Source organism: Cadophora gregata (genome assembly GCF_030347475.1).
Source record: "Cadophora gregata isolate MNR1 chromosome Unknown scaffold_8, whole genome shotgun sequence".
NCBI lineage: Eukaryota > Fungi > Ascomycota > Leotiomycetes > Helotiales > Ploettnerulaceae > Cadophora > Cadophora gregata.
The window spans coordinates 1,991,511-2,015,109 of NW_026695931.1; the positions used below are offsets into that span (position 1 = coordinate 1,991,511).

The following is a 23,599-nucleotide window of genomic DNA, read 5'->3' on the forward strand; positions in this document are numbered from 1 at the left end:
TTAAACTGCCACTTGCTCGCCCTTCACCGAAGGGCTCGATATACGCACTCAACACCCCCTCGCCAAGGCGACAGGACTGGACGCACTGTTGGCTCACGTCGATGCAGGAGAAGACCGCTCCGATCTGATTGGTCATGTCGAGGCTGGACTTCCCTGATTGGATGGATCTACTCGGTCCTCTGACTGGATGCTCAATCATCGCCTCTCGCTGGCCCATTCTCCTCCCACTGGTCAATGGAGATCTCTGCTTGGCTGCCTGGGGGATCCTGAATGGACAATTCCACCTTGGATCGGGTTGGCTCCTTGGATGCTATCGCTGGTCGTATTGCTGAGTGCTGAACTGGAGGCCCCTCGTACTGGACTGTACGGTATTGCATGACTGGATGTGCTGTATGTCTTTTTGCTTGGGAAGTATCCAGCAAGGCGCAGCACATCATACACAGTACACCAGCAGCTGGCTCCCCACGCCAACTTCAGTGAAGCACTGGATGCTCCAAACCAGACCGGATTATCTCAACTGGCAATTCACGCCTTTCCGTCCATGGACAGGTCAGTACATCGTCTTGTCACAACGATGTAATAGACTGTCGGTCAATGCCAGACCGACAGTGGTCCCGTGTGGCATCATTTAATGAGCAAGTCCATGGGCATAGGAAAGTCCTTCGTGGACGTGGGGTCTAGCGAGTGCTTGGGTGAGTGCTGGTAGGTCCATCCCGTTTCCCGTTTCGCGTCCCTCTCTCATCCCCCTTCGCCTTTTCCTCTCGCCTCGCTCCTCACCACCCATTCGAGTCCAAGCTCCCCCTCATATCTCTCTGATTAAGTCCTTCCTCTTCACAACAAACCTGCACCACAATTCCACTGCTGTCACAGCATTCATACAAATTGGTTTGCGCCTCCGCATTTTGAGCCATACAACACTCGCAATACGAACCCAAAATGTAAGCAGCAGGACTCCACAAACTGCGACGGTCCATACTGATGTCGGTGCCTAGCTCCCACAGCAACAATGTCTTCCTTCGTTGGGCAATCTGCCCAAGGCATCGCCGCCACCGAGTCCTCTACAAATGAGCGAAATGAAGGCGGCAACTCTCCTGAGGCCATATACCAAGGCAACAACGAAGCTGCCGCTACTGGCGGGGAGAGCTTCAACGACAGTGGAATTTTCGAGGACGACGATTCATATCGCCCGACGGCCGATTACAAGGACTTCCAGCTCTTCGATGGTGACCTCCCTGAGATCGATCCCGACACGGACAAATTCTTCGCAGATGCAGACGCCTCCGTGCAACACCATACCGAGTTCTTCTATTTGGGAAGCAACGATAGCGGTGTCGGGTTCGACGACCACACTCCGGGCCCTCAGATTCCTGCGTCTGAGGACGACGCACTCTTCCAAGATGCTGTCCAGCAAGTGACCTCCACCGCGGTCAGCAATACGGTCTATGAAGCTCTCGAAGATTACGATGTTCGCTCGCAATCTACCTATATCCCCCCGCCGTCTCCACAAGTCGGAGACGTCGCTATAGACCCGCTTGTTGGGTGGGTAGGCAGCTATCTCCGCCATGAATATATCGCATACCAGCTTTCACAACCGCTTTACGCCGTGCACGAGTCGGAGGAATAGTCGGCCCTTTGTCTCTTTTACGACCTTGGTAACGGCATTCCTTTGGATATTTTGTCCAAATTTTGGAAATTTTGCTTGGATTTGGTTAAGAATCATAAGTGCTCGCGAGGGAACGGTATCGCTTGAGCTGATGGTCGGGTGGACTTGCGGCGTTGTTAATACGGAGCGAGAGATATGATGATAAGAGCAGTGGAGTTTCTGGCGTTGGACGGTGTTTATATACCAAAAGTTTTTTCTTTGTTCCTCCTCATTACATATGATATCCAAGCTTTAAATATATCGACCGAATTTACATTTTCGGCTCTCGATCTCCATCCCACCCGTCTGTGCACTTACAGTCGTCTGATCTTCCGCACTCCATCTGAACCTAAATTCCCATCCCTCCATCGCCACGCTCTCCTTGCCCACCTCGTTCTGCAAGGACAGAGGTGTTACTCCTCTCTCCCTCCCTGACCCACCGTATCCTCCTAATCCGATGCTCCATCATCACTATCAACCCCCTTTCATCAAACACTGTTCCAAATCTCTCCCACTAAATCCATTTACCTGCGGCCCAGAAAATCATGTTTCCACCCCTCCTCCCCCCATCTCTCATCCCTCACTCCCCCTATTCTCGCCCCTCGCCCCGCTCCCCCTCACCTCGTTCGCTGCACCTTCATCCTCACATCCTCGCATCTCACATCCTCGCATCTTACATCCTAGCATCTTACATCCTCACACCTCACATCCCGCATCCTCACAATCTCAACCCCGCGATGATCAGCGCCCCCGCCCCCAGCCCGTCGCCGCCGCCGTCGCCAACGCCGCCGCCTCCTACCACCAACCGCGCACCCGCTCCGTTGCCGATACGCCAATTTTAACCTTACCGGTCCCTTACCTTACCTGGTCGGCTGGCTGCATGGTGTGAGCTTGAGGCGTGAGCTTAAGGCTTAGGGTTGAGTTGGGGTTTGGATTTATTTGGGTTTGGGTTTGGACTTGGGTTTGGATTTATTTGGGTTTGGGCTTGGATTTGGTTTGACTGCACCCTACAGTACTGACAGATCGCCACCCAGTTACCAGAATCTAGTGTTAAACTTCGTAGGTAGTTGTCGCAGCACGGCACGACGCAAAGGCGGCCGTGGCGGCGAATACCTGCTGCGGCGGCCAGTGGGTGAGTGAGTGAGTGGTGTCTGCGATGAGAACGCTAAAATTACAGGTGGATGGATGGATTGATTGTTTAGTTTGTATTGTGGATAAAATAATAACAGGCTCTGGTGGGCCTGTTAACCAGGCTGTAAGGTATCTAAGGTTATGTACAGTCCAAGTTTGGATCGTTATTGTTGAATGCAAGCTGCGAAGAGATTGTCGTGTACGGTTGGTAGTGTATTGTATTGTATTGTAGTTTATATTTGCGACCTGTAGGTAGTGATTGGAATATATCATAAGAGAAATAAGGTAAGTGGATCCGAAAGAGTGCAGCTGGCGCGGTACCTACTCATCCACTTCTGACAGAACAATTAAGCACCACAACAAATACTGCCTCGTCGTAGCCTCGTGAGACCCAGAGTCATCTATCTCCCCCTCCCCAAACATCCCTTACTTTCAGGTCATGGCCATAATCATAACCAAACACAGACCACTGCCATATCCCAGGTCCTGCCTTCCACTGGCAAACTCAGCCAGTACCTCGCATCGCTCGACCGATACCCCTCGTCTCTTGGAACGGTACGGTACGTCGGTACCAGAGAGAGAGCGGTGAAGGGGAAGGTAACTATGAGGCTAGATTGGGTTGCGAAAAAAAAATTGAGAGCCCAAAATGCGATGTGCAACAGAATTAGAAAGGGATTAATCGGACAACTGCGGGGATTGGAGAGGAGGGAAGCAAATGTCCGAATGCCATGTGGTTGTGCGGGGTTGGGCTGTTCTGGGCGGCGGCATGGTGGCTTTAGGGACCTACCTGCATCAGCAAAATGGCGATCTCAGGAGGGTGAGAGAAGCCTGATGATATGTTGAGATAGCTGGTAGGACTGGTATTGGATTTGAATTGTTTCGTGCTTTTTGGGGGAGTAAGGGCCTGTGGAGCTGTGGTGGGGTGGGGTGTGAGATGGGCGTGGAATTTGCGCAGTAATTAATGGTGGGAGATGCAATTGGTCATGGTCTGCTGCACAGCTTGGAGATATGGTATTGGCTAATGGTAGATCCGCATCAATTTTATTGAAGCTGTCTCCAAATCCTGTTGTAAATGTAGAAGGTTCTGACATAGGTACATCGACGGAGTGGCAGAAAGCGGGGTTGTCTCTTTTATTCAAGCGAGTCGCCAAGATTGAAGTTCCGTTACGAAGTATCTTCTGTGCAAATCGTAGATATGTAGGAATTGTAGCATATCCTTTATCTATTTTACCGCTCGTAACTATGGTACACATAATATCAAGCCTAATATACGTATCTGGACTATGTGGCCGGAAGTGGGAAGGAGGCGGGAGCGGATGCCAGCCTCTTGTTTACTGTCCCGGACATAAGCGAGTTCGCCATTTTGGGCTGCATTTTTCGGGCTGGACATGGAAGAATCCGCAGCATTGATCGAATATAGCCCTAGAGCTGTGATTGAATATATAATTTTCATTATCATATTTCATCATTTATGCTTCCCCAACCCCCATAGGATACTGTCCTTGCCAATACCTCCGCAAAATAATAGCGGTCTGACATATTGACGTGCCAGCCTCTTCTATTCACGTCCCCGGCAAAATTTGAGAAACTTCATTCTGACAAGCCTTTGTTGCATATCTATTATATGTCATAAAGCATAGTATACAATCAATGTTGAAGTGTAGCTACTGGGTCCTCCCCCCCTTATCAAGTTCTAAAGGACATGTCCACCAGTCCCGCGAGCACATATTTGGATTGTCACTTGACAATTGTAATGCTGCGATGTTTTTGCTGCATATTTGGAATGCACTGACGTAATGCCCGAAGACAATGTTAGAATCTCTAAGCTCCACTTTCAAAGCTTGGAAAGTGATGGTTTTGATGTACACCTCAAGTGTGCCTTGTTCCCTTTGTACCCCACCCTCGTCGCCTACGATCCTGCTTCACGCACTCGCCATTCCTGCCACGAAGTTTTGTTGCACGTCGATTATAATCAGGGGAAATCATATGAAATTGAAAGATAAATAACTCTTTATCGTTGTCAAAGGTCCAAGATCCTTGTCAACTGTGCGTTTTCGACACGCCTTCCTTATTTCCCTTATCACGCCCTTTCCTTCATTCCAACAGATTTGTTCTTTGTCTCATATGGTTGCCGACAATGTTAGTGTGAGATCATCTACAAACCATATCCATATACAGGACTCTTGAAAACTATTCGAAAAGTGAATGCAATTCATCGACTCCATTTCTCACAACCTGTGGAACTCTTGTCTTTGAACGGAAATATGGACTCAAAACATGGAACATCATCAACATACTTTAAAATCTGTATGATACAAAGTATGAAAGACTTCGAAGACTTTTGAACCTATTTTTTGGGGCTTCTTACAGCTTTGTTCGGACCTTACCCGTGAAATGTTCTTGGATCTCGTGATCAAAACAGCCTGCTGGCAGTGGAGTCTGTCGCTCATCTATTATATGCAGAATAGCTTAGAACCAGATAAGTCGATTCATAATAATGCTTCAATATATTGTGATCTTAATATCTGCATCGTTATGATTTTACATCCTGCTCGGCTAGCCATTTCCCGGCCACCCAAGTGGATTGGCTCGGTCTCCACTCCTCAATACCGCCATTCTTCTTGCAAGTCTATTATATCCAGTATAGATTGAATCTTAGGTACATAAGAATATTGCTGTAAGAGTCCGAGAAATTTTCTGTTATGATATCGTGAGATATAGAGAAGTTATCTCGACTCATTGTCTCGCCAGCCACCTCTTCCCCTTCCGCATGAAGCTTCTCTTAACTCAGTCACGCGCTTTTGTTGCAAGTCTTATATATGCAGTAGAGGGTATCTATTAGGCAGATAGGGACAATGCTATCATAGGAGCAATCCATGATGGGCACAAAATTCTGCGAAGTCCTTACGGCTGGTCCTCGCTTAATCCACGACCAGCCACCTGATTCCCAGTGGCTCAGCGTTCTTTCATCAACAAGTCTTGTTGCAAGTCTGATATATGCAGTATAGAGTGACTTCCACGTATGCATAGGAGGGGCAGTAATCTATATGATAGCAGTCTCTGTATGTCGGATCCTTCCCTGGATCGTAGCTCAGGCATAGATAGTTTCTTGGGTCACCTGCCATTTCTCACGTGTGCCCCATTTAATCTAAGTATCGACTGAATTGTCTTTTAATCAACAAGATTTTTTTGCGCATCTGATATATGCAGTATAGATTAGGCCCAAAGTTTGATCACTACAGAAAAAGGCACATGCGTGAGGCGGTTGACGCAAGTATGTGATCCCTGGCAGCGAAGCGGCCACAGGGGAGATATCATGTTCTGTGTTTGGGAAATATCTTTGATTTAGTTCTCACTTCTGCACCATATATTTCCGAACTAAGAAGGCATTACAGTACTGAGAGAATGGAAAGTTGGAGATTAATCTCCAACGTCACAGCGATACTGCGTGGCAATCAATACCTGGCTTTAATCAACATCCCCTTCACCTCCCAGTAGTCAATCCAGTTCTAGCATCTCGAGGGTGGAAAAATAGACCCTCATCACCACACCAGTAACGATCTCCATTTATTTTCCTTGCGTGTTTTGCTCCCTTTTATACACAATTACCAATGAACTGCTGGAACAGTCCCCGATGTTCTAAGGTGCCCTGCCTGACGCCATGCTAGCATCATACACAATCGGGAAGTCCCTCGCAAAATTGACAACAATGAAACTTACGAGTCATCTTTTTAACCCATGCGTGTCTAACTTTTGCGTTCCCTTTCAGCACATGAAAGTGTCGTTCATAAAATCCAGCAGCTTCAACTTCCTCCGCCTGAAGATGGCCAGGTCGACCGTTCTCTTCCATGACAGTCTGGCACAGTTCAGGAAAAAGGATCCTTCATGTTAAGCTAGTCACGTCGCTCTAAGATAAAAACCTCCAGATTGTATTCATATACGGATAGGGGAAGATGGATTAGGTTGGAGAGAAAGGTGGTAGTATGTATCAAGGGGGAATCAGTGGCGCAGCTCGCATGCGTCAGCATGAGAAGGTCTTGTGGGCAGACTGATTCTTCAAACTGGTCTCTATTCAGTGAGACAATATGCAGAAAGGATTAAATGCTTGAATTTATCCTGTTGAGACATGTTCTTGTAGGTAGTGGAATTTATGACGATGTGCTGGTGACTCTATGTCTGATTTCGGTATATGTGTATCATGAATCTTGCGCAGCAAGTTAGTGCAAGAATATCTGGTAGATAGCAGCCTATTAGCTACCATTGTGACATCTATTACACTGTCGGTCACATCAAAGGCTTACTATAAATCTCCTTTGTAGCCGGGGTGGGAGGGGAGGAGAGGAGAGGGAAACGGAGCCGATACAAATATCTGCATCCTACACACAGGGGCCGAGATCATGGAGACTGGAAGTTCCTATTGATTTTATTCATTCACGGTATCCTACTCGCAACTATCCACTGGAGCTAGAGCTGGTACGCATCTCGTGGAAGGTATACGATGACGCCCAAGGAACCTTGGTTGGTGGTCTTGAAATATGTATGGTCAGCAGGGCCTCCACCCCTCTTACTCAAACGCCGAGAAGGCTTCAAGGAAATGCGAGCGAGCTTTTGTTGCAAATCGCATTTTTACAGGCTGAATTGTTTTCCTCAAATCAGAAAACTTTAGCTGAGTAATAAACATCGTGTACCAGTAGTGTGTGTCCTCCCTCGCCCCTTTGGATCCTTGGAAAGGTGAAGTACACGATGACACCTCAGATCCAGCCCCAGCTTATCAAAACATGACAAATGCCTGCCCAAGAACAACAAATAAGACGGAAATCTTTTTTGTTGCAAATCGCATTTCTACAGGCTGAATAGCCTTGTCTTCTTTTGCTTGTCTTGGGCATGTTTGCTTTTGTCTGGAGGTAGCAAAGCTAAGTGGTGATGTCGGAATGATGAAGTGGATGGCTGGACATCCGAGCTGTTGTGATGGGCTGGTGATCGGCTTGCCAAGATATGGTATGGGGAGGATACTTTAGCGAGATGCATTCGGGGGTTGCATTGGGCTTTCTGTGGTCTGGGAGGAGGAGGAGAGGAGAGGGGAGAGGAGATCATTTTCGGGTTTCCCCCTTATCTTCAAACCTTCTTTATCGCTCGTCGGTAATAATTTAATTGCGATTCGAGTCGATGTGGAAGCTCGATCTCCTTCTTTTCGCTTAAGAAACTTCTCACTTACTACGATACCTATGCTTTCCTGTACGGAGTATACATTGGAATAGAGCTTGAGCTGGGACCTTACTACTGTTCATGAACACGACCCATCTTGATATCTGGTTCATGTTATCCATTTCAAAGCAATTCGTCATCACCTCCCCCCAATCTAATCCATTCCAACAATGCAACCCTCTCAATCCCACCTACCTGACTCATCCCCAAACAGGCAACCAAAACCAAATCGAAGCAAACAAACGCAAACGCATAACGGAAGCAAATAAGTCCGTTCCCAGCTCAGCGCAGCCAAACAGAACTTCAAACAAACCCCACCGAAGCCTACCTTCATGTATGGTGGTCCAGTCCCATGTGTCTGTCCCAAACCCTGCCGCTGCCGGGCACGCACGGCTGTTTTTTAATTTATCTTAAATGAAAAAAATAGATTACGGTGCAGCTGGTTTTGGAAGGAGCGGGGCTGACATTGGACGGTTTGGGGCATGGGAGGCGCTGGATGGGGATTAGAGAGAATTTCGGGGGAGGGATTAGGGATGTGTGCGTGCGTGGCAGGGCATGGGTGATGGGGAGGAGGTGTTGGTGATCTTGTGGTCCGGGCTGGACGACTGGCTGGGTCTGGATGGTTGGACGGTTGGTTGCAGGGTGGAAAGGAAGAGGTTTGCTCCGACACGACGACGAGACGTCAGGAGAGCAAGTTTATTTGCGAATCGGGGAGGATGGGGAGGATAGAGTGAATGTGTGTGCTTTTTAATTTAATATACGGATGCAGCCATTTCATCATCATATGTTCAGTTCGGAAGCAAAATCTAAAAATAAACTCTCAAGATCCGAGGCTCAGGTTGGTTGTAGCTGCGGGGTATGGAAAAGTAGGTCAGATGTCGGAGAGGTTATTTTGTGATATCGTGAGATTGCGACGACTGGGGAACTCATTGATGGAGAAACTATGGATGCAATATAAACACGAAGTAACGCTGACGTTCTTTTAATCAAAAAACAGTGCGGGTAAGAGATTGGTGATGCTATACAAATCCACTGCCCCTTTACTCTAGTCGCGAGTCAGCCTATCGCTTCCCAATATTCGCGGTCACCAGCCTTTTCTCAAGTCAATTATTCAGATTGAAAACTAATCAGCAGGAGGCAAGCAAGGCAGGCATGAAAAGAAGTAAAGCCGACTGTTGACCTCCGCAATCTGATCCAAACTTTACGGAATTAAGAAGATCATTACCTGAGCTTCTGGGGTTTCTAGGGCTTCTTTAATAAGACCTGCATAATGGCGACTTGCAACAGAGTCTCTCTCTACCTCTCTCTAGGTCCTTCCATCCAATTATCTATCGCAGTGACCATGAATAATGAGGGGGACAAGGACTAGCTAGCTAGCTAAATTTGTCTTGTGGAGATACCAGCAGCCAGTGTCAGTGACAGCTGAACGGGATATCATGGCGGGATACCTCCTACCTACCATCCCCAACTAAGACGTACGTAAGATGCTATTGAAGTGACGGACCGTCTTAAATGTCTCGCTATAGCATCATAGCATCACAAGCATGCGCCGAAAGGACCTGTAGATGGGCTTGAACGCCAGCCAGTCCCTGTCAGCGCACGGAAGAGTTAATATATCTTGCAGATCTGAGACTTGCAACAGAGAACTTTTGATTCTGAGATTTGAGGGCTTTGGACCAGTTAGATGCAAGAAGGCAGAGTTGTAGTTGCTTTTTGAGATCTGTGGTCTGGGTTTAGGGGAGACGGCTGGTCCATGGTCCATGCTGCTGTAGGTAACCTCGGAAAGTGGAGTTGTGGCTTTGGCTTTTTGCTGATTGATGTCGTGCGGAATTGGATCAAACACTCCTTCTCAGCTTTCCTCTCACAACTAACAGATTCTAGTTCTAGATCTCAGTCACTCAATCTATTCAAAATAGCCTGAAAGAATACGATTTGCAACAAAAAACATGTTTCTTTCCCAGTCGAAGTCAGATGTATAATAGGTTTGCGATTCCGAGGGTCAGCCGGCCTGCCCCGCCACGATGTCTGCTTAGGGGGATACTCCGCGCGTGATATTGCTGTTTGGCGGGGATAGGTATGGTTCTGCGCATGCCTCTACGGTGATTTAATAAGACCTGCAGATTTGAGACTTGCAACAAAATCTCGTGAGTTTGGTAGCCCATTTCCGTGTCTGTTTCTCTGATATGGGTTTGAGATTGGGAGCATGGGGGTGGATTTGGTGGTGATGAGGGCAGGCTGAATCATGTGATGATACTGTCACCGACGTGCTGGGCTTGTGGAACGTCCTGCTGCAAGACAGGATTTTGAAATGTATTGGAAGCTTGGGATGCTTTCATCTGTCAGATAGAAGTACATCGACTTACCTCCTATTGTAGAAGTCTGTTGTTTCTGGCTCGCTCAAATCCGCTGAGCGAGTGCTGTGTTTGCTTGCAATATTCTTCCCAACGGTGGGCTCGAATTGCACGTTGTCAAATAAACACAATGTCCATTCCAGTTTTTGCTGCCTAGCAGTAAAAGTCCTCTTCAAAATTCAAGAGACATGAACAGCTGAGACAAGCCTCATCTGAAATTCTCGCTTACTATGCGACGCTCAGACTTCTCCCTGAATAGAAACACCCGCGACAACGTAACCCCTTTGTCGGAGTCCTGGTTATTGCTCTTCGGCACCGTCTCGGAATACAAAAGATTACTCTCTTCTCAAGTCTATATCATCAGCCAAAAGAAAGTCCAAACCAGCAAAAGGTTCGGCTGCAGGCTCGCTCTGGATACATCTGCACCTACATCCTGGATGAAGAACGGGTTCATGCAGCGTTCAATCGCCCGCATTCCCTCCCTGAGAACACTGCATGTCTCGTACGGGGCTCATGGGTTCGGAGTTCTTTCAAGTGATTCTCCTGGGGTCAGGTCTCTCAGTACTCTGCCTTGGGTGCCAAATGTAGTATTTGGTTACATATAGGGTGGTTGGGAAAAGGGGGTTGAGGGCCGAAATTTTGCCGGTTTGGGGTGAGAACGGGACGGGAGAGGGAGAGGGAGCGGGAGCTAGTATTTAGATGGGGGGCTTGGGGAACGAGGGGTTGATTGATGAGGTGGATGGGGATAGAAAACCAGGTGATTTTGGTAGCTTTTCAGATGCAAGTATTGTAGTATTTTTGAAGCCAAGATCGAAAGGAAAGCTATACCTCCACAGCTTCCCCCACCCCCCTTCAGAAATCCCCAGACGCGGCAGGCTTGGAGCCAAGCCTGTATTTTGATGAGATCTGTGTGGTTCGAGATTGCAATCTGCGAGTACACAAGAGTCTTCAAAGATTGATCGTAATTATAAGATCTGGAAGAATGTTCCATCGGGTATCATTGCGAGATGATCGTCAGGACTCAGGAGCTTCATATCCCTAGCTAAATCCGCATATCTTCTTTCCTTCTCACTTACTACGAGTGTCTTTGATGCATGCAATGAGTACAAGATATTACATTATATATTATTAAATATTATATTTTTGCTGCGCAGCTTATCAAGCTCTTGACTCCGTCAAGCAGCTAGAAGAACAAGAGCGAACAAGAAACTTCCAAACGACGGCAGCACTCGACCTGTCCCAAATCTGCTCCCCACGTTTCCTGTCGGCGACGGTGAGGGGTCAATAGTCGGAGTAAGTATGCGGCTACTTGTCGTTGACGGCAAACCTGATACTGTTCCCGTCGAGTTCGAGAAAGGCGTTGGTGAAGCCAGTGTCCCAGAACCAGTAGTTGAGAGGCCTTCGATCGAAACCGATGTGGTGAACACAGTCTTGGTGGCTGTGGTTGACAATGGTCCAAGGACAGTCGAGGTGATGATTTCGTTGTAATTCTCATCCACCCCGAACAATACATGGAAAGCTGGATATGTCACTGCTGGACATCCTCTTATACAATTACAGCTGTCCCTCCACGATGTCGGGTAATCGTTCCCAAGGATTCGAATCATCGATCTGTCTCCAGCATATGTAGCAGTGCAGTTGCGAGCACAATCCCATGCGGTGCAAGGAACATTGAGAGGGTCAATGTAGCCCAATTTGACAACGGTTTCGAGTTCTGATTCCATCCATTTTGCAGTACCACCCGTCACCGCGAATAGCTCACTTGGCCATGCCTTGACCCCGTACCCCTCTCTATATTCATATCCCGAGCTTGGTTCCACCAAGATCTCCGCTGCATTGTAGGCTTCAACCACCATGGCGTATTTGGCGCCATCGGCGCTTACTGAAGACGGGATGCGAAAGTAGGGTTTGCTGATGTAATTGGTATTGACGTAGCAAGGGAGCACGACGGCCTCCAGTATCGGGTGTCCTCGTCAACGGAGTCGAGTTTCTCAAGCGCAGGTCCTATGTCGACAGCCAGAAATACACGGTACGTATCATAGCCAGTTGTATTCGCAAGTTGCCCGCTGATATCCACCTTGAATTCCGTGTCTGCAGCAATCTGATCCGGCACGACGATACTGCTGCATTCCACACTAAAGACAATCGTTGCGATGCAAAGAGCCAGAGCTATGGCCTTAGCGGACGACGGAAGCATCTCCTATTACCGACAAGCAAACAAACCAGAATTAGGTATTAGGATTATTGATTATGTGGCGACGGGTATCGAATCGATCGACATGTTTCAGCACAGAAGAAAAAGGACAGGCTTGGAGAAGAGGAAAAGAAAGAAATGTGGGAAATGGTCGTGCGATAAGGCGTTAAATTGGGGTGATTCTTTTGGGGTTGATAGTACGAGGCGCGAGTGCCAAGCCAATATAAAATGCGCCGAGAGTGTAACATTGGGGAGATTTCGTCCGTCCACGTGATAGGCGTATTTACCCCTCTTGATTAAGCGAGGGGAGTGAATGTGTTTTGGTTGACCAGCTGTGTGTTATGTATGTATCGCATCGTTAGGGATGGTACATTTCGGTCAAATCCGGTATTAAGTGCTGTAGAACAGTACGGGAAGTGTATTTTCAAGTACCTGCCAAGTAAGCTTTACGGATATGTCTCGAATTCTTCAGTAAGTGGAATCACCACAAAGTTATGGGCACTCACGATGACCTACAAGAGTTCTCAGACGAGCAGGATTCTTTAATTACGATTGTTCTGATACTAAGTATTGAGAAAGTTCCTTCGATCATGTGGTCTGAAAGTAGAGTGTATGAAACCGAAACCCCCAGTCTGGCATCAGCATCCCCTCAACGAATCTGATCTCTAATCTCCTTCAAATACCTATCCTTCTTCTGTCTCGTCCTCTCTCTTCCCTTCTCCAACCTTTGAAGTCCACGATTAATAGTATCAATCTGCACCAACAATGGCACCTTCTGCGCCTGAGGTTGTCCCGGCACCGCAACCCGCTCTCTGAGATCTCCCAGCCCCGCACTGATCTCTTTCAAGTGCTCCAGCATTCCTGTGACTCTTGCCAAAGCGACATCCTTCTGCTCCAACAGCTGCAAGACGACCACACTCTGCTCCTCCAATCCTTCAATCTCATCCCAGTTGAGTCCGAAGATCGCAGAGAGTTTCTTCGAAGCTTTGGTCTTGCTCTTCGTGATGTGGTTCCCGTCGTTTTTCCCCATCCTAGTCACGCTCCAAAGTAAGTTCTCGAGTGCTTCGAGGTTCATGACCGAGAGACCAGCTTCAGTAATGAGGACGTCGATGTCGTCCTTGACTTGCGAGAGATGCCGGATATACTGCAGCGCTACGGCTTCTTCAGTTGAAGGTTTTGGTCCTTCAAATATTGAGAGACCTTTATTGACAAACGATGTCAGAGCGCCATTGTTGTTCTCGACATCCTCCTCCCGAGCGATGTCTCCGAGTGTACGGACAGTCCATTCGTTGGTCGAGATGATAGAGTCCATGGTGCGGTCGAGATGTGAATTGAACGTGCGGAGATCATCGCCAGCTGTGTGTGCTCTCTTTTGAAACTCGCGGAGTGTCTTGCTGATTTCATTCCTGTGGACAAATTAGGTCAGCCAGATTACCGAGAAGAAATAGTAGGTGATCACTGACTTGGATGGCAAATTGCTCAACTCCACGTTCACAGCCACTTCTCGAACAGCATTCTCACCTCTTTTCATCAACAACGGCAGCGTCACTCCTCCCACGCTAGCCTCTTGGATCTCCTCGAGCATGTTTTGCAGATTACCCAGCTTTTGGAATTCAACATGACTGGTGGGTCTGATCAAAGGCTCGCAGAATGGCAGCGTGCGTCTCAAAATGGGCGGTGCGCATGCGGTTGACTTGGCGATTGAGAGGGTGAACCCGATGATGAAGATGGCCGCAAGACCAATAATTCCGCAGACGACAGCATAGTAGATGATCAAGTACATCGGTCTTTTGAGAGTCCCAAACACATTGCCAAGTAGTTGAATGGCCTTCCTGGATTGATTTGGCGGAGCAGCGAAACGGAATTGGTTGGAGTTATTGATTGGAGTTATCTTCTTAGAATCCTGGGCTGAATCCATCGCTGGTAACTTTGCAGCACTGTCGGCTGATTCAGGTTTTGAGTCTGACGATTTGTTTTTCATGCTGGAATTTCGAGGTCGTGTTCCTCGTGAGGACAGACGTGCATCTTTTGTTGACGTCTCGCTAGATGTCTCGCCCTCTTGCACGTGGCTATCCACGTGCTTTAGCTTATTGGGAACTCTGCGAGTCGCTGCACCTGATAAGGCTGTCGGTTGAGATTGACTGTTCTGTGAATCATCGCCATTGTCGCGGGCTTGATCATCTACAGTCATCTCTGGGGTGGTGTCTCAATATATGATGGTGAGGTTTCCGATGTGCAAGCAGAAATGAAAAGAGGAAACAAAGAAATGTCCGGATGGAGTGTTTAAGAATTGTCCTTGACTTTGGAAAGAAAGCCTTACATCATAAATGATTTCGTAGCTTGATAGATCACATACAAACAGGGCGTCCTGCCGTGTTTGCTTGAGCTTAGTGAGCTCGGCGGGCTCTCTGTCGAGGCTGCGTTTGCGATCAGGCTGGCGTGTGCCGCGGAAACGAGATCGGCGGGCAGCCACAGTTCGGACAGGGTAGTGCAGATTTTTGGTCTTCAAAGTTGTAATTGAATGTTGATACATATGCTTCTATACCAAGGCTTGTGAACATATGCTCGTTGTTCAAGGAGATACCTCCCGCTGTGGACGACCCGGAAGCGTGGACGAGTCCACATAGGATCACTGCAATTTGGGGAGGCTTACTAGGCAAAGTGGAGGAATCAAATGGAAGACATAATTTCTATTTCATAATATCCTACAACCTTGAGCCAACACCGCTCTCAGAATCATCGGCCTTGACCTCGACCAAAAGCTTGCCTGTGAAAAAACTTGTGTCAGTGGTCCATCTGTCACATGACGCAACGCGCCAGCAGGGGAGAATATACCAGTATTGATACCGTTGTAAAGATCCAATAGACCTTGCTCAGCAGCCTTCAAGCCACCCTTGATGATCGTCTCCTTTCGTTGAATCTTTCCCTCAGACAACCATTGAGTGAGCTCTGTTCTCGCGGCCTTGTATTGTGATTGATAGTCAAAGACGATGAATCCTTGCAACCTGGAATCAAGTCAGTAGTTGATTTGGCATAAGAGAAGCACGTTGATTTACTTGATTCGCATAGCGATGACCATAGAGATGTTCTAAGTCATTTGTTAGCAGGAGAAGAATGATGAGTTTCAACATGGCGACATACCTTTGGCCCAACTGGCTTTGCTGAATTATACTGGCTGATGGCACCGCACATCACAAATCTCGAATGAGCCTTCGCCCTGCTCAAGGCTAACTCCAAGATCTCGCCTCCAACGTTGTCGAAGAAAACATCAATCAGATCTTTCGTCTTCTCTTTGAACTGAGTCGCAAAATCCGTATTCTTGTAGTTCAACGCGTCATCGCAACCAAGGTCCTTCAACCATTGGACCTTATCGTCGCTACCTGCCAAACCCAGAACCTTCGCTCCCTTCAACTTCGCAATTTGACATGCTACGCTGCCCGTCGCTCCAGCAGCACCAGAAACGACAACAAAGTCACCGGCCTTGACTTGACCGATATCTGTGATGCCGAAATAGGCTGTGAGACCAGTTAAGCCGAGGACACCTAGGGCGTCGGTCACTTTGCCGTTTTCTGGGACTTCGAGGAGCGAGGCGTCCTTCTCTGCCACGATTGCAACCTCCCTCCACCCTGGGGAAGCGGTAACATAATTGCCAGGCGAGAACTTGGAAGATTTGCTGGCGAGAACCTTTCCAATGACGGCTCCGCGCATCACTTCGCCGATCTGAACTGGAGGGACATATGAACGAGCATCTGCAGTATGTCAGTCACGTAAGAGGGGAGGAAGGGAGGTCTGAAGTCGTACCGTTCAACCAGCCTCGCATTGCAGGATCGAGGGACAGGTATAGTGTTTCGACGAGAAGCTGTCCATCTTTGAGATCCGACTCGCTGATCATAGGGTTCTCCTTGAGAGAGAAGGTCTCGCCGGGGACGATGAGAGCCTTTGGGCGCTGAGCCAGGACGACGGATGTGAATGTGGATTGAGACATGATGTTGCTTTTGCGGGGGATCGCTTTACCCATTTTTGAGTCTGGAAGGGCAGTACTTCTTATATATCAGATCAAGGAGAATAGATTTTTAGGAGAGCAGAATAGCTTACCAATGAGCCACAATTATGGCGTCGTGGAGTGTTGTTTTGAAACTCTGCTACTGCGGGACAGCCATGAAGGTTCGGACATCGTGCCTCGGTTACGGGGAATATCCTGTTTAGGACATCGGTCCGGTGCTACGAGCAAGGCTTCATGAAGATTCTTTGCGTTACGGCCGGTTGCGATGATTGTTTTGTAATCGAGACGGCCCGGTCTTGCTTTGCTGGGTGATTGAAGCCGGCGTGATAATGCTTCTGGATTTCGCCTTGGAGTTAATGCGCCGTGGAAATAAAGCCTGAAGCATCGGGGAGCCCGGCCGTGATGGCGGGGTATTGCAGCCCCACCACACTCAATATCGAAGCAAGGGAGAAATGACGATAGCACACTTGGCTATCAGATTGTTCAAAGGGACAAGAGCTTTTCTCCCAAAAGATCGCTTAGTTTGTTGAGATTAGGCAGTGCAAAGCAAGTTCGTATAAGCTATAGATACGGTCGTTTCTCAGGGCACACAAACAATTATACCAAACATTATATTCGTATATATCGTGTATGTGGTCTGTTTTACGCGTCTATATCAGAGCATGTATTTAAAATAAGGGTTCTCCTTGTCGGTAAGATCTTGGAAAGCCATCTTGTCCCGGTCGACATCATTCAAATCCAGAGCTTCCCTTCGTTTATTCTCTCTCGCAAGAACAAAGTACAACACAACAGCAGAGACTATCGTTATGCAATAGCAAATAATGAGTCCCAGCCAAAGTTCAGGATAGTGTCTGGACTTGGTTTGCGACTTGATGAGTTGGGGTCCAACGATATTGCCTACGCAGTAGGCTACGAAGATTGTCGCAGCCATGAAGCACTTCTTAGTCTGCCCTGCAACGTTGGCCATTCCAATCGAGATGATCAAAGACACCACTGGCCCGAAGAATCCAATGATCGAATAACCCACGACTGGTGCCGCAGCGCGGTGATACCAATCACATTTCCAGATCATGGCACAGCCAGCCATAACTGGAAAGCAGCAGAGCACAAGCATGATGATCCGAATGTTCGGGATTCGAGAGGAGAGATATCCAGTGAGGAGGATGAATATAAGGCAGATCCCGCCGAGGGGAAATTGGAAGAGAATGGAGTCCAAAACTGAGTATCCAAAAGTGGAGACGATTAACGGGCCGAAGCCACTGACAGCTCCATTGACTGTATAGGCGGAAGCCATCATAAGAGCCACTAGCCAGAACTTGATGTCCAGGAAACATTCTTTGACCTGGGAGATCTTGAACTTTGTGCATCGAACTCCTGTCTGTCCATGCCTGAGCCGCTCGGTGGCAACGACTCTCTCACCCTGCGTAAGGAACCAAGCTGAAACAGGGGAATCCGGCACAAAAAAGCATACGATTCCAAAAAGAAACGTGAGAGTTCCCGCCAGTAGATATATGTACTGCCAGCGCTTCAATGCTCCACCAGTGATCTGACCGAATCCATAATTCAATGCCCCACCAAGGATCGTGAAAAGCCCCGTCGCAGAAAACCACCAGCTCTGCCGCAGCGACTGCTCCCTTTGTGTATAGAAAGAGCTCACGATACACATGAAGCCAGTCGGAATGATGCTTTCCACGAATCCCAAAAAGAATCGTTGGGCGTACAGGCCTTCCCAGCTAGTCACAGCTGCGGTAAGCATGCAGACCAGCGCCCAGAAACACACGACGCTCCCCAATATTCTTCCCATGTTGAATCTCTGCAGAGCAAATGTCATAGGGTATAGTCCAGCCAGCATTCCGAAGTAGAACATCGAGGTAGCCCATGATAGTCGAGAGGTGTCGGTGGTAGGAGGGGTGGTCGAAGTGTCAACTTGCGTGAGGTGGAGATCTTTGGTCATTCCAAACAGCACCGCGCTGCCCAGGATTGCCTGTATGGAGTCAATGAAACATTCTCCTAGTTCAAAAAAGTTTCATACCTTATCATAATACACCAATCCATAACCGCAAAACATCGCCGGCACCAAAAACCAGTCAATCTTCCGCACCACTCGAGTTTCTACCGCGGGGTCGATAGCATGTCTGTGCTCCCCCACAATTGCAATTGCAACATCCTTGTCTTGTACATCGGCGGGTGCTGCATTTTCGAGGTCTGTAGATACAATAGGCGGTGTTGAGGCAGATTTTTCGTCGTTAGACGTTGGATTCGAGGTCATTTTGAGATGATGCGGCATCGGGACAAGCCATCTCCTTTTTTTTTTTTTCAACGCGGGACACTTAATCTTAAGTATCTTTCGACACCATCGCTATGTCCCGTGTCTATGCGCCAACATCCATCGCCGAGCCAGATTCAATCAGCTGCTTTCATCAAATGCGTTATTGAATTATCAATCGAAGCTATGCTTGATGGTGGGGGTTTCCTCCCGGTCCCGGAATGCGAGGGGTCGTGACATGGTGGCGGCAAATGAGCACGGTAAGGGGAGCTGGTTGAGACTATCAACACCTGTTGATTTATCAAGTGGGCCAATAGTAGGCTTGTAATCTTGGACAATCATCTCCTGGGTTGCTCAGCCCCCCAAACGTGCAAAGAGAGACCTGTGATTTTGATGCGGCTCAAGTGGCTGCTGGAGCCTTCCTAGTACGGTGAAATATGATTAGTTACCCATCATTACCTCTGGAAGCATGAGTTACTGGAAGATGTATGCCTAGAGAAGGCAACGAGAGCGACTTTCTTCGAGTATTGTATGGCATGTTTGTTTTCTGATCGGAAGTCATGGTGTATTATAAGTTGATAGTGTTGCGACAAGAGACTTGGGGCTATTGTGTGTTGCTCGGGAGGATGCGTTTGTTTGCGACAAAGTAGAGGTTGGTAGGTAGGTAGGTAGGTAGGCAGGAGGTAGCGTAGTGGACGACGGTTTGTTTGTGTTCCTGCACGGTGATCGTTTGTAGCGTAAGGGAGCGACGGGGTAATTCCTGGAGGCTGCTTCTATTGGATCACCTCACACTTCATTTTCTCAATTGGCGCACATTTTTCCAATGTTCCATCGTTCAGTTGAAAATGGGTGATCATGACAATCCCAGAACCTGCTTATCCTTATGAGCATGGCGATTCTGTACAAGATATCTTCTTCCTTCACTACTTCGGCCGCTTCAGAAATGTCGACCAAGAAGAATGTTTCGAAACTCTCCAGCAACAGGATAACGACCTAATGGCAGCCGAGGAGTCTCGGATCAAAGAGCAATAAGCATATTTCGGAGCAGACAACAAGACGAAAGTGCTGGTTGTTAGATTGAAACGATGTCTGCACAGAAGACTTCCACTGTTGGTGGACAGGGAAAACCCCCCTGCCAGATCCTACCAGACGGTGCCAAAGATAGCACTTTCTAGTTGAATGACCTTCTAGGTCTGAATTAGCAGCAAGCAAGTATTGTCCAAATGCGCAAATCAGTACACCAGATCGAGGAAACGACTCGGCAGGGACGGTCCATCATGCTCTTTACCATTATCATCATTCTTTTTTCGGGAGTCTACGCTGCCCAAAAGAATACACCTTAGCTGACGATACAGCTACCGTTGTGATTTGGAGCCACTGTCTTCGGCGTGATTTCGCACGAATTCGAAGACAGAAAATAGACATTTAGACAAGAAGCTACCTACATGCATATGCCATCCCTACCCTCCCCTCTCCCATGTATTTAACAATTTCTCAGACCCGACTTTTGTCGGTAAAATACTCACATCAATCGTCCTCGCTTTCAGCTCTTTCACGCGCCGACTCCTCTTCCTCGTATTCTCTCTAGTCTGGACATGAGTCGTAGCCAGTACGCGCAATTACAACCTCTATATACAAGTTAAGATTGATACCCAGCATTTGTCGAAGAGGAGAGGATACGGTGAGCATCTGGCAAGGGTATGCGAGGGCTCAGAAGCGGAAGCGCAGAGAGGCTAGACAGAAAGTGCAGGATGCGAAAAGGATTAAGGTGCTGACAAGTGAGGAAGAGCACAGCCAAAAGTAGAATGAAAGTGTTCCGCCACGAACCGTATGAGGCTGTGCTTGAACGACATAGCTTCGTGTCTGGTTACCGAAAATTTGATCCTGTTTACGCTCGTGTCATCGGTAAGCGAACTCAATGTCGCATGTCAACGTCACGCCACACGCTGAAATTCACCGGGACGATATCAAAAACCCGCTCTTGCGGTAGTCCTCGGACATTCGTCCTGGGCCGAATGACTCTTTCCACCTCAGCCAGCTGACGCGAAAAGGCAAATAACGACAAACCTAGAGGGCCTTGCACAAGGTCGAACTTTCGAGCGAACGCCGTGCAGATAATGTGAGCCACAGATTGCTGCCTTTTCGTCTTCTAGCTCTAATTTTATCGACTACCCATCAGTAGACTTACTATGATGGATTCTCCTACGCCATTTAGCAGGCGTCACCATCGCCGGTCCACAATGTATGCCTCACCAACCAAGTCGAGGTTGAAAGACGCGGAATATGACGTCAGAGTTTGTTTACTTCCCGCAACCGAAGAGGATCTCATTGCTAACAGCTTCACAGGATCCGCAAGTGGAGGATGAACGCCATAGTTCTGTAGTTACTGCTAATAAACATGACTTCGAGGTATGCATTACCTGTGAAATGCTGATTGGTAGGAAATTAACTAACCAGAACCATAGGGGATGGATCCCCACATGTCTCCATCAAGGTCAACTATGAGCACCATCCCAACAGTGGAAGTCACACCTCCAAGTGATTACTTCGGCTACACGCCCAGAACAGATCCTGTCCAGCCCATAATCCCGTCGCCTCTTGATCAAGCACGACTGTCCACACCATCAAGAACTTCCGGCCACCAAAGCAACAGATCAACGAACGAAGCATCACTCCCGTCATTACCACACCCACCAGTACTTTCACCAAAAGCTGATATTCAAACTCTCAAATCAGCACTCTCCGTAGTCCGGAACCACCTTTCTTCCCTCGATACAGGAATCAAGCGAAACATTTCAGCTCAGTCTGTCGGTCAATCTCCTACTAAATCTAGGGAGCCCGATCTATTGAGCACCACCAGGTCAGCAAGCGGAATAGACGGTAGCAGAGCACCTGAGTTCGCAGTAAAAGATGTACATGTGTCTGGTGCGGTGTTGGATACCGCCAAAGTGTGTTGTGTGCTTGAGAGTAGTTTGGAGGCTTTGATTGAGGTTTTGGGGATGGTTGAGGTGGGTGAGGTATACGGAATGTCAAGAAGTGAGATGGAAGGAGAGAAGGGCTTGATGGATGCTTGTATGGAGAGGGGAGCGGATGCGAAAAAGGTTATGGGAAGTGCGGTCGAGGGTGTCAAGAGTGTGGTGGAGTTTGATGTGAAGGAGGGACCAAGTGATTGATGAGTGAGACGGAATCATGCTCTTCACCTGCCGCATATCCATGAAAGTCAGTGGTTAAGCAGGGCGACGTACAGTGTAGTCGATAGTTTACGGCCGTTCAAACGGCCGTTCAAACGACCTCGTTTTGAGGCTTTTGAACTAACTATAGTTTTACTACCTGATTATAAACTGTAGTTAGTTCTAGTACAGCTAAAACGAACGGAATAAGGTTGTTCTAAAGAACGGAGAGATAAACTAACCTATAAATTTGCCTCTATAGAGTCTCTAATTACTTCGTTAATCCCTAGCCCTTTTAAAACAGTATTATCTTATATAACCTTTAAATCCCGAACCTTAAGCTCCTATTCTAGTAGACTAGTCTACGACTTTAAATACTCTAGATATTTAATTATATATATACTTATCTTATTCCGGCGATCTAAAAGAGTAATTTTTTACTATAGAAAACGCGCGTTCTAGATTACTAGATATAGCTAGAATTAAGAGTATATTAAGAGCTATTTTAAAGAGGTTTAGAAAGGCCTTTTATTACGTAGGCTTAAGCTACTACTTAATAGTATTATTATAGCTATAAATATACTCTGTCTTATAATATTAGTTATATTCGTTTATAATAGAAGTTAGTATATTACATCAGCAAAAAAATCTAGCTCCAGGCAGCCGCCGGCTGGCCGCTAAAGGCGCTATTTTCGCTATTCTAGCCTAAGTTATATATCGATTAATTTAATAGCTAGCGACCCCAGAAGTAGTATATACTAATTTAAATTAACAACGTAGGCGCCTAAGGCGACTAAGGCGCTATAAGTGCTTATAAGCCTAATTAGGACTAGCATATAAAATAAAAGTAGGTCCGATTTTTTATTTATTATATAAGATATATTAGTAAGCTTAGAAAGCTTAATAATACTAATCCTAAGGATATTAAAGGTACTTATAAAGGTATACCTTATAAGGGGGTATTATTAGGCTTATATCGCCCGATTAGGTAAGGCGGCGACTTACCTCTGTATAAAATTTACCTAAATCGAATTATAAGCTTATTAGCGATTTTTTAGCGTGGATATTTATAGTATTAAAGGCTTAGCGAGACTAGTTTTAAGGATATACGTAAAAAGTGCAGGTCTTTTTAAATTCTTAGTTAAAATCCACGCTAGTCTAACTATTTTTAATTAGTTTAAAATCTAAAAATAAACTTAACTTTTAATTTTTAATTCTAATTAAAAATATTATATCTTTCCTAATTAGGTCTAGCTTATATATAAAAGTAGGTCTTATAAAAGGCGCCTAGGGCGTATAAGGCGGCCTTTTATTATTTAAGGCCGACGTATAATAGCCTCTTATATTTTAAGGCGCCTTAAGTGTTAATAGCGACTATTTAGCGAAAACAGCGAAATAGCGGGTGGCACGTGCACCTAGCGTCAGAATTTTTTACTAATGCAATTTAATATAGCTAAAGCTTAAACTTATTATTAGAAGATATAGGAAATATTAGAGGAGTTAGAATAGTCGATTCTAGCTTATATTTATTATCTTAAAGCTTCTAAATAGCTACTTTTACTTTCTCTTACTAAGAGACTCTCTAGAATTACTTAATATATAACTATTTATATATAAGATTTAATAAGAGAGCTATA

General features: G+C 47.0%; 8 protein-coding genes across 8 annotated transcripts; 3 read left to right on the forward strand and 5 right to left on the reverse strand.

The window, feature by feature from the left end:
* The first annotated feature begins 822 nt into the window (after positions 1-822).
* ONS95_014178 (uncharacterized protein) lies at positions 823-3,994 on the forward strand. Its single transcript, XM_058507832.1, has 2 exons — positions 823-938; positions 993-3,994. The coding sequence occupies exon 2, from the start codon at positions 1,007-1,009 to the stop codon at positions 1,622-1,624; it is 618 nt and encodes a 205-aa protein (XP_058357003.1). The 5' UTR covers positions 823-938; positions 993-1,006; the 3' UTR covers positions 1,625-3,994.
* Positions 3,995-8,059: 4,065 nt separating this feature from the next.
* ONS95_014179 (uncharacterized protein) lies at positions 8,060-8,392 on the forward strand (the record flags this gene model as incomplete). Its single annotated transcript, XM_058507833.1, has 1 exon — positions 8,060-8,392. One exon carries the CDS (start codon positions 8,060-8,062, stop codon positions 8,390-8,392), a length of 333 nt encoding a protein of 110 aa, XP_058357004.1.
* A 3,112-nt stretch (positions 8,393-11,504) lies between these two features.
* ONS95_014180 (uncharacterized protein) lies at positions 11,505-12,185 on the reverse strand (the record flags this gene model as incomplete). The annotated part of the gene is made up of 1 exon (XM_058507834.1): positions 11,505-12,185. The coding sequence occupies one exon, from the start codon at positions 12,183-12,185 to the stop codon at positions 11,505-11,507; it is 681 nt and encodes a 226-aa protein (XP_058357005.1).
* Positions 12,186-12,208: 23 nt separating this feature from the next.
* On the reverse strand, positions 12,209-12,526 carry ONS95_014181 (uncharacterized protein; the record flags this gene model as incomplete). Its single annotated transcript, XM_058507835.1, has 1 exon — positions 12,209-12,526. The coding sequence occupies one exon, from the start codon at positions 12,524-12,526 to the stop codon at positions 12,209-12,211; it is 318 nt and encodes a 105-aa protein (XP_058357006.1).
* A 646-nt stretch (positions 12,527-13,172) lies between these two features.
* ONS95_014182 (uncharacterized protein) lies at positions 13,173-14,714 on the reverse strand (the record flags this gene model as incomplete). The annotated part of the gene is made up of 2 exons (XM_058507836.1): positions 13,173-13,929; positions 13,987-14,714. 2 exons carry the CDS (start codon positions 14,712-14,714, stop codon positions 13,173-13,175), a joined length of 1,485 nt encoding a protein of 494 aa, XP_058357007.1.
* A 514-nt stretch (positions 14,715-15,228) lies between these two features.
* Positions 15,229-16,541, reverse strand: ONS95_014183 (uncharacterized protein; the record flags this gene model as incomplete). Its single annotated transcript, XM_058507837.1, has 5 exons — positions 15,229-15,290; positions 15,359-15,528; positions 15,580-15,611; positions 15,665-16,272; positions 16,325-16,541. 5 exons carry the CDS (start codon positions 16,539-16,541, stop codon positions 15,229-15,231), a joined length of 1,089 nt encoding a protein of 362 aa, XP_058357008.1.
* Positions 16,542-17,181: 640 nt separating this feature from the next.
* On the reverse strand, positions 17,182-18,795 carry ONS95_014184 (uncharacterized protein; the record flags this gene model as incomplete). The annotated part of the gene is made up of 2 exons (XM_058507838.1): positions 17,182-18,510; positions 18,559-18,795. The coding sequence occupies 2 exons, from the start codon at positions 18,793-18,795 to the stop codon at positions 17,182-17,184; spliced, it is 1,566 nt and encodes a 521-aa protein (XP_058357009.1).
* A 1,959-nt stretch (positions 18,796-20,754) lies between these two features.
* ONS95_014185 (uncharacterized protein) lies at positions 20,755-22,205 on the forward strand. The gene is made up of 3 exons (XM_058507839.1): positions 20,755-20,911; positions 20,972-21,086; positions 21,139-22,205. Exon 3 carries the CDS (start codon positions 21,261-21,263, stop codon positions 21,963-21,965), a length of 705 nt encoding a protein of 234 aa, XP_058357010.1. The 5' UTR covers positions 20,755-20,911; positions 20,972-21,086; positions 21,139-21,260; the 3' UTR covers positions 21,966-22,205.
* The last annotated feature ends 1,394 nt before the right edge of the window (positions 22,206-23,599 follow it).